Source organism: Magallana gigas, chromosome 5, assembly GCF_963853765.1.
Source record: "Magallana gigas chromosome 5, xbMagGiga1.1, whole genome shotgun sequence".
Taxonomy (NCBI): Eukaryota; Metazoa; Mollusca; class Bivalvia; order Ostreida; family Ostreidae; genus Magallana; species Magallana gigas.
This window is the reverse complement of record NC_088857.1, coordinates 5,881,085-5,891,278: the sequence shown is the minus strand read 5'-3', so window position 1 is coordinate 5,891,278 and position 10,194 is coordinate 5,881,085. Positions and strand designations below refer to the sequence as shown.

The window sequence follows — 10,194 nt, the reverse complement described above, 5'->3', positions numbered from 1 at the left end:
CGAAACATGTACATAGCGTTTTGTGATATGAAACAGCTTTTGCACCTAGTAAGCAATGTTGATGCACAATAGAAGATATTTCAGGAATAATGTTGTAGATAAATTGTCTACTACAAATAGTCACAAACATTTGTTCTCTTCTTTATGATTGAAAGAGAATATAATTGCAATTTTAAGTGTAGGAGAATGTACTCTACAAGATTTAGAGTTTAATAGGCAAATATTTGTTACTAAAAGATGATAAGGTTATTGTAATTTTTGTCACCATAAAAATGCCATTTCGTTTTTGGTATGCATGTTTTAACAAATGAAATATTCTTTCATTATTTGAGATCATAAACAACTCTTTGAAGGAAAAGTACTGTTATGATTTTATCAACTTCCGTGATTTTAATTCTGTTAATTGAACAAAAATATCTACTTAAATACATCACGTACCAGTGGGATAAATGTCAGAGTGCGTTGTAAGTTAAGAATACACAATTGATTTAAATCCCCTACGGTAGTTTCAGTTTCGGATTCAAAAATCGATAATTATTTGCAATTTCTCTGTTGTATTCGACTAACAAGTTTAAACCCAAATGAAACGTTTGGATTTGTGTATTTAACCGCGTAGAAGGTAAGACGGATAAACATTCCTTCAATATTACGTTGTTTGTTCTGGTGGCTAAGTTGGTTGATCCAACTTCATTTTTATGATTTATGCAAGTTCTATGAATGATGCATTAGTTTGGTGATCTAAATATAGTTTAACGTGTTCTTACTGGTTGTTTAATAATTGAGAAACCATATCCTTATTAATTTTACGTTAACAGCTTAACATGTATATAATCAAATACAATTACCAGACTACGTACCAGTGGGATAAATGTCAGAGTGCGTTGTAAGTTAAGAATACACAATTGATTTAAATCCCCTACGGTAGTTTCAGTTTCGGATTCAAAAATCGATAATTACATGTATTTGCAATTTCTCTGTTGTGTTCGACTAACAAGTTTAAACCCATATGAAACGTTTGGATTTGTGTATTCAACCGCGTAGAAGGTAAGACGGATAAACATTCCTTCAATTTTACGTTGTTTGTTCTGGTGGCTAAGTTGGTTGATCCAAATTCATTTTTATGATTTATGCAAGTTCTATGAATGATGCATTAGTTTGGTGATCTAAATATAGTTTAACGTGTTCTTATTGGTTGTTTAATAATTGAGAAACCATATCCTTATTTACGTTAACAGCTTAACATGTATATAATCAAATACAATTACCAGACTAGGAATGCACATGTATTATAAACAAGAGATACACAGTGCTAGGCCTTAAAAGTCACCTAGGAACCTTAACTTATAGGCTGACATGTCAGAGAATTTCGAGTTTGAATTATAAGCTTCGATTTGAAATCCACACCCTAATCTTCCATTCTTCTGACTGTTACCCTGCTTTCATTATTTGATGGTTCAAAAATATAAGTTCAGACATATTCGGATAAATGTATTAAATTCTTTTACAGAGATTAAAATTAAACAGAAGACTGTTATATCGATCATAAATATGGTTTGTTTCAACACGTTTCAAATTAAACACAACAAAGATTTGCATGTCGTTTTAAGATTGCAATGCATAAGTTGATGATATAAAATTCAAGCCTTTGCGTTGGAAATATAAAAGATAAGACGACTTCGTAAGCTTAACTGTGTATAAATAACTCAATAGTATGTTCTAATATGTATTTTTAAATATTTTTACAGGCCCAGCATAAATTAATATTATGTTAATGTTTCGGAAACACAAATTGAGTACGGTACACCCGTACATCTCTGTGTTGCTTCTTCATCACATTTCGTATGTCCACGCAATTCAGTGTGCACTCACGCAAGATGAATGGAACAAGGCAAGTGCATCTCTGCAGTGCCAGGAACCAAACTATTATCATTGCTTGAAAGATGACAACGGCAATTTGGTACAGCAATGCCTTCAGAGAGTATGGATACAAAATGGTATTCCATTACTTATACATCGTATATTAAGCTAGTCTTAGATGATATTGTAAGGCAGTTGTAATAAAACTTCGATGATATCTGGTTGATTTTTGATTTTATTTTAAACATTTCAACATCTTATATCAATTTTTATTCCTAAATCGATTTTTCTAACCTTATACAGGATATTTAACAATTCAGTATGTGAAAGTTGAAGAGAAATAGAGATGTTTTCCCTTAACGTTAATTGTTAGATACTTACTTAGCTTAGTTTCTTTTATATTTTGCACTTTTTAGGAATGTGTCCAGAATTTAACAGCAGAGTTCGCCGGATAGACGTGTTTAAATGCCAATCTGATGGGAACAACTGTCCTAGCACAATATTTTGGTCCAATGCAGTGTACATATGTACGAAAAATACACCTTTGAAACTTTGAAATATTTTACTGTTTTCAATCAGTAATTGTCTATCTTTCCATTACGACAAATGATTGTAATTGAATATTCAGACATTTTAAACAATTCTAGGAAAGCATGAAACTACTTGAAAAAGTTAAATAATGTACATGTATGTATGTTTTTCATTAGCGATATATTATTATAGACCCTATATGCTATGAAGAGACATTACCAACAACAACAAATAAAACTGTTCTAACGCCAATATTATCATCAACGTAAGTTAATTGTTCATACCTCTCAGTTTCTATCATTTATAACATGTCTACATTAAAGTAACTATATATCACTGTTGAATATAGGTTCCTTACTTCGACCATTCCACAAATGTCTGCAAACACAACTTCTGAGGAAAATAAAGACCAGGAAAACGTCACCATAATAATATCAGCAACAGCGATAACCATTTTAATAGTCATTATCATGATACTTTCACTAATTGCTGTATATCTTCGAAGAAAGAAACGCAACAGGAGAAACGAAGGTTAAAACCATATCTTGATTTGAAAAAACGCTATACTTTTTCATTTGAAAACAAAATGTTTAACGCTATTTAAGAACTACACAATAAGGAGACATTTTAATCAAATGTTTTACTGTGGTGTAAAAGGAATTTAATAAATAAGGCAGAGAAATATTTTTTCAACCTTAGGAAACGCATTACCGATTCTTCTATTTTCAAAGTTATCAAAAGTATGGTTGAAAGATGCTATTAATTGCAGATACAGGGAATATAAATGGGAATTCGAGTGACAGCCCTATACAGCTTTCTGAACAGAGAAGGGAAAACAGCGAAGGGGAGGCACTAATTGGAAGTAATATTATGTTTTCTTATTATTTTTTTTGTATGAATCAGTATAATATTTCTGATTACGTTACGGTTGAAGTTATCTTTAAAACAAGAGGCCCATGGGGCCACATCGCTCATCTGAGCAACTAGCGTTCAAAAATATTTTGCCATATGGCCCCTCGGTAGAATAACAAAAACAATATTGGAAAGTATTCGAATTTTACAATTATTTTTGCATACACGTTATCTTTGTCATTGTGCCTTTATGCAATACTATTTTTACCGAGAATAAGAAAATCCTACGCAAGATATAAAATTGAACATTTGGTAGGGGTACACTGTGAACTTCAAATTCCCTTTATTTTTATTCAGCCCCCTCCCCCCTCTTCACTTTGTAAAGCGATCAAAATATATGAGAGCATATCGGTACATTCTTCCTCAACTACTTATTAGATGTTGTATTTTTTAAAGAAATATTTTATAATAGTTATTGTATTTATCTAAAAAAAATCCTATAGATGTGAAAAAGATTATTGTACCTCAATGCGCTCAGTTCCTCAAACTAAAAACATTCAAAAATTTAAGGTGTCTTTCCCATTATAATTAAACGACTGTTGTTTACCTGACGTTAACGCGTGTGACTTTTATACCCTTACTCACACTTGATTGATAAATACAATGGAATATCACTCTATTATCTAAGGCCCATCCATTATTTTCATCTTTATCAAAAAACAATAAATGGCTACAAACCATGATTTTCCGTTGTCATATTTTCTTAGGCATAGAGATACTGCCTTTATCCCCGTTACAGAAATGTGTCAGAACTATGGAAACTGTTTTAACAGTGTGGTTTTTCTTTACTCGTGTCTGAAAAACTATCAAAATTTACGTAGGTTTCTTCTATTAACAAAGTTATCAACAGTATGGTTGAAAGATGCTGTTAATTGCAGATACAGGGAATATAAATGGGAATTCGAGTGACAGCCCTATACAGCTTTCTGAACAGAGAAGGGAAAACAGCGAAGGGGAGGCACTAATTGGAAGTAATATTATGTTTTCTTATTATTTTTTTTGTATGAATCAGTATAATATTTCCGATTACGTTTCGGTTGAAGTTATCTTTAAAACAAAAGGCCCAATGGGGCCACATCGCTTATCTGAGCAACAATGACTTTTAAATTGGCGTTCAAAAATATTGTGCCATATGGCCCCTCGGTAGAATAACAAAAACAATATTGGAAAGTATTCGAATTTTACAATTATTTTCCATAAACGTTATCTTTGTCATTGTGCCTTTATGCAATACTATTTTTACCGAAAATAAGAAAACCCTACGCAAGATATAAAATTGAACATTTGGTAGGGGCACACTGTTAACTTCAAATTGCCTATATTTTCATTCTGCCCCCCCCCCCCCCCTCCACTTTATAAAGCGATCAAAATATATGAGAGCATATCGGTAGATTTCTTCCTCAACTACTTGTTTGATATTGTATTCTTTTTAAAAGATATTTTTATAATAGTTATTGTATTTTATTTAAAAAAATCCTATAGATGTGAAAAAGATTATTGTACCTCAATGCGCTCAGTTCCTCAAATTAAAAACATTCAAAAATTTAAGGTGTCTTCCCCATTATAATTAAACGACTGTTGTTTACCTGACGTTAACGCGTGTGACTTTTATACCCTTACTCACACTTGATTGATAAATACAATGGAATATCACTCTATTTTACTAAGGCCCACCCAATATTTTTATCTTTATTAAAAAACAAGAAATGGCTACAAACCATGATTTTCGGTTGTAATATTTTCTTAGGAATAGCGATACTGCCTTTATCCCCGTTACAGAAATGTGTCAGAACTATGGAAACTGTTTTAACAGTGTGGTTTTTCTTTACTCGTGTCTGAAAAACTATCAAAATTGACGTAGGTTTCATATTATTCATTGTATAAAGAGGGGGCCCCAGGGAGTAGTTACAGCATATCATCCTTTAATTTTTTTGCACAAGTATTTAACGTTTAGCGAGACATTTTTAATGATCAACCAAAATTTCAGCGTCAATGTAGAATTATATACAAGATACAGAGCTCACAATTCTGCTAGGTTTGAGTCATATTTTGTTCACATGAGTTTATTACATTCTATTCAGCATTTAAAATGAAAAAAAGAAAAAAAGAATGGCCTCAGAACTGTGTACAAACATAGAATTGTGAGCAAAGCTCTGTATCTTGCTTATAATGCGAAGCTTAACACTCAAATATGGTAAGTAAATAGAAAATGTAAACAATTAAACATAAGAAACATGCACTATAACAAATAAAGAGCACAATTTATTTTTCAAAATGTATCATATATATACCTATATATTTCCGTCAGCGACATTAAACTCATTTTAAACTGAATAAAGTCGAGAAAATTCTGAGCATCTCAACAAAGCACATTGCGTTAATCAACCATTACGCAAATTATTACACCGAATTACCGATAGAATGAATTGTACTTTGTTAATGCATCAGATTTTGCTTAATTTGCGCAGGAAAACAGTCATCTGTCTGATTTACCGAAATCTCTGTTTGATTTGATACGTAAATCAACAAAATACAGGCGATAGTTCCCAGGTTACAAAGCATAAATAATGAAAACGAAACGAAAATTAAAACAAGCTATCGACACCGTCTTATGTGAAAACTGTCAACGCATTGAAATATTTGACCTCAACTTTCTTCAAAAAATCGGCGCCAGTGTATTTTGCATGTTTCAAAGATTACCTTCACACAACATACAAATTCATGTTTGTCAGATCGACCCGTTTATCATACGTCATGGCTGCTTTAAACAAAGAACCTCTTTTTTATAAATATGGAAGAAATACATTCAAATTGCAACCAAACTGACTCAGAGCTCAACAGACTTGTATTCATATTATCGAGTAAAAAAATAACTTTATTTATAATATTATGCCTTCCTTCAAAGAGCGAAAAGAATTTAAAAATTTGTCAAGCTAATTAATCGTTTTTTTAAAGAAAAGAGTGCATGTAAACAAAAATTTTTCTTTCAAATGTTGATATACCATAGGGATCTCTGTGGCAAACTTATAGGTGATGACAATATATTTTCAAAAATCTACATTCTTTAATCTCATATTTTCTTAATTACTTTAATTATATCAAAACCTAATCTTAACAGATTATCTTTTACATTTACAACCCAAGTATCATTGACCGGACCAATGGATTATTAGTCTGTTTGAGTACGAGCCGGTTGGGGTACAACTTCACTTGACTCCGTATGGAATACCGAACTTCAAGCTATAAACTAATTGAAACACGCCTTTTCTTTCTTATTATTTTCGTAATAACTCAGATTTGAAACAGAGTTAGCTCATGGTTTTAGCAATTTTTATTTGCCCTTCTATAAGGATTATTTATGCTTAATTACGTTGAATTTGACTCAGTAGTTCTTGAGAAGAAGATTTTTAAAAATGCACTCCCCTTTTTCTACAGTTTTGAGGTTTTCTCCGCTTTGACATAAGATCGGTCTTTCATTTCTGCAATTTATATTTGCCTTCCCATAAGAATGCTTTGTGTCGAATTTGGTTGAAATTGGCCAAGCGGTTTTAGAGAAGAAGTTCAAAATGTAAAAAGTTTACAGACGGACAGACAGACACACAGACAGACGGACAGACGGACGACAGACAAAATGTGATCAGAAAAGCTCACTTGAGCTTTCAGCTAAGGTGAGCTAACAATTCGAATCCAAATTTAATATCAAATGACAGTTCTTTCTATTTAGATTGAAAACAAAATGATTTGGAAATAATTTGATTGCACTGTTGTACTTCAAAGATAAAGGGATTGAATAGCGATTTTATAAACTCTAACCCCACTGTCGTAAATATCCGTAAGCTGCACGTTTCAGTTTATACTTGTATAAGTTCTAAATGGCTATTTCAAATATGTTTACAAGCTAAAACTTTTGTTTATTAAGATGACATGGATATAAATTTATATGAAACCCCAAAAGCCAGCCAGACACAGCAATCTGAGCACAGAGGACAGACCAATGCACAAAAAGAACTGATAGGTATTGATTTATTCATTACAGGAAAAATGCGTAATTATCTTTGATTAAGTGGTTTATTTTGGTCAATGTACAGCTTATTATCTTGTGGTGTGGAATTTGGAGAGAGGTCTAGGAGCATACGAAATATACTCTTTCTCTATCTTTTTTCTTTTCTCTCTCTCTCTTTCAGTACTTTTATCCAAGATAATCACTTTTATTAGTAAAACATTTATTTAAGAAATTTGAAAGAAACTATACAAGATTCATTTTTCTTACATTTGTTTTGCTGCAAAATGCATATAAATCTTTATGATAGATAAGATCAAAACAAGTTTTTACATTACATTAGGAGAAGTATTGATGTACTATGTTATATATGACGTTACAATGTTTGTACAGAACGATGAAAATATTCTGCTTCATTACAAGCCGATGATTAGCTTTTAAGAGCAATTAACGTTTATTATATTTGATTACAGATTTGACCATGAATTTGATGCAGGAGATGCATGGAGTTTATATTCTTCTAATTTTGGTACCTGGGAGAAATACAAATTTAGATGAAAGCATCGTGAAAAAAGCAGCCATGAAAGAACTTGAAATAGCAGTTGATATGGAAAATAGTTTTCAAAAATGGACGTACAACAAGACAGAGGGAAATTATGTATTTAGAGACTGGATTCCGTCAGATGGAGAATACAATGAAACTGACTTGCGTAAAACACAGTTAGAGATACTACAAGCCATCAAAAGGAACAGAACGAAATTTGTTTTAGTTTTTCCATTAAACGTTTGGTCACAAAATACAAAATTAAATGATATGGGAAGATGGAACATTTGCAGACAGAAAACAATAACACATAGCGCACCCTAATGGTATGCATTTCTACATACGTCTCTTGGTCGTTAGCTGATGTCAAAAAGCAAAAAGTCAATTCTTGAAACAAGAGATCAAGGAGCCTCCTATTATATTCCCGATTGGGGCACACAGACTTGCACAAGATTAAATATCGTTCAAAAATTAACCGAACAATATGAGTAGAAGTAAGTGATCTGTCTTTGTCAAACACAAAACCAAGATCATGAATGAAAAATAGGTATGAAACTGAAATGTGTGTAACTATTTGATATCAACGTATTTCTAATAGGTTGGGACACAAAAAATTGATTTTTAAATGATATCTGTTGAAATAGTTCATATTGCTGGCTTATTAAGTTTTCCAAACTAATTCTTGTATTATTGTGTTGTGTGTTTGAATGTTGTCAATGAAGATATATTCTCGACAATAAAAAAAAACCCAGATTCGACTTCATCATGAATTACCTTCAGTTTAAAACAATATAGCAAATTACAACATTTGGCAGAGGAGTACATAATGACATACATGCCAGATGTGTCACAGTTTTATAACTCCGGGGGGATCCTGCCAGGGGAAGAGCCTAGGGTGATCTTCGAGGGAAAAGATCGTTTAAAGGGGAGGGATGTGACGGTCAGACCAGTTCAAATACCGGTGTAATGACGAAATTTGACCCCCGTAGAATGTTGACCCGGGGGTCAAATTTCTACGGAGAAAACTGACCCAGGGTCAGTATTCTATGACAAGTAGGGTCCTTTTTCTATAGTAGAAAACCATTCCAGATCTGTAGATCTACGACCCGCAACACGTGGAAAACTGACCCCCATAGAGTTTTGACCTCACTTATAAACTACATAGAAATTAAGGAAATTCAAGGCGATACGTTTGCTGAGCCTTTTAAGGGTTGTGGCACCCCCCCCCCCCCCCTATAAGCATTATGATGTGCTCGCAAGCGTTCCCTGTTTGCATTATGCATTATGCTCGCTTTGCTAAATAGGTCCATTATTATACTAACTTACTTTTCCTAACCGTGCCCCGGAGGATGCATGAAGACGAGCAACAAAAGACGCCACTTACGTCAGTCGCTGACAACAAGCCTCTCTTCAACTTTTTCTCTCTCTTTCTCCACTGTACGCCTCCAGGTGTTCCTTGGCCTTCCTCGCCTTCTTTTTCCTTCAGGAGCCCAGGTCACAGCAGTTCTGATATTTGAGTTGTTCTTGCTGTTTGTTCATATAGTTGATGGTTTGATATCTTGTCTGGCCAGTGTATTTTCAAAATTCTCGGAAGACATTTCCGGTGGAATTTATCAAGCTTCTCCTCATCTTTTTGGTGGTTTTCCAGAGATGTTGAATATTCTCAGTTTGATCATAGTGCTATATTGGGCTGATTTCCATAAATTGCTCAGGGATGAAAAGACACTCCTGGCTAGCTATAATTTTTTCTTAATATCTGCTTCTGTCCCTCCGGTCTTGTCTATTGTGGGTAGGAGGTAAAGGAATGTTTGCGCCTCCTCAACTTCTATGCTGTTTAGGCTGATGGCATCTTTCTTTTTCCATTCATTCTCATGTTTTTTTAAATTAATATTTATATTTAGTCCTCTATATCGCGACATCCTTCAGCCTGGTGGTTTTTTCTTGTATGGCGCTATATGTATATTTGCTGGATATCCAGGCCAGGTCGTCGGCATAATCAAGATCCTCTAGTGTGGACATCAATTTCCAGCGTATACCTCGTTTCCTATTGTTGGTGCTTCCCATTATCCAATCGACCACAATGATGAAAAGGAACCCAGACATGACACATCCCTGCCTCATTCCGGTCTGAACTTTGAACCAGTCAGTTGTTTTTCCGTTTTCAATAACACATGTAGTACTTCCGTCATACATTGTTTTGATGATGTTAACATATATATCAGGAATTCCATAATGATTGAATATATTCCACAATTCATCCCTTATTATGCTGTCAAAGGCTTTATTGAAGTCTATAAAGCTTATGTATAAAGGTGCTTGCCATTCTATGGACTGTGCTAGTATGTTTCTT

General features: G+C 33.4%; 1 protein-coding gene across 1 annotated transcript; it reads left to right on the top strand.

Annotated features, from left to right (window-relative positions):
* The first annotated feature begins 960 nt into the window (after positions 1-960).
* Positions 961-8,703, top strand: LOC136275684 (uncharacterized). Its single transcript, XM_066085391.1, has 9 exons — positions 961-1,044; positions 1,746-1,994; positions 2,274-2,384; positions 2,581-2,653; positions 2,738-2,919; positions 3,158-3,250; positions 4,179-4,271; positions 7,220-7,315; positions 7,774-8,703. The coding sequence occupies exons 2-9, from the start codon at positions 1,766-1,768 to the stop codon at positions 8,166-8,168; spliced, it is 1,272 nt and encodes a 423-aa protein (XP_065941463.1). The 5' UTR covers positions 961-1,044; positions 1,746-1,765; the 3' UTR covers positions 8,169-8,703.
* Positions 8,704-10,194: the final 1,491 nt, after the last annotated feature.

Bases quoted from the DNA above. Each gene is read 5' to 3' on its own strand.
- LOC136275684 (XM_066085391.1), top strand. From the start codon at position 1,766: ATGTTAATGTTTCGGAAACACAAATTGAGTACGGTACACCCGTACATC. The intron at 2,654-2,737 runs GTAAGTTAATTG...TGTTGAATATAG, and splicing joins ACGCCAATATTATCATCAAC to GTTCCTTACTTCGACCATTC. The intron at 4,272-7,219 runs GTAATATTATGT...TTGTTTATTAAG, and splicing joins AGGGGAGGCACTAATTGGAA to ATGACATGGATATAAATTTA.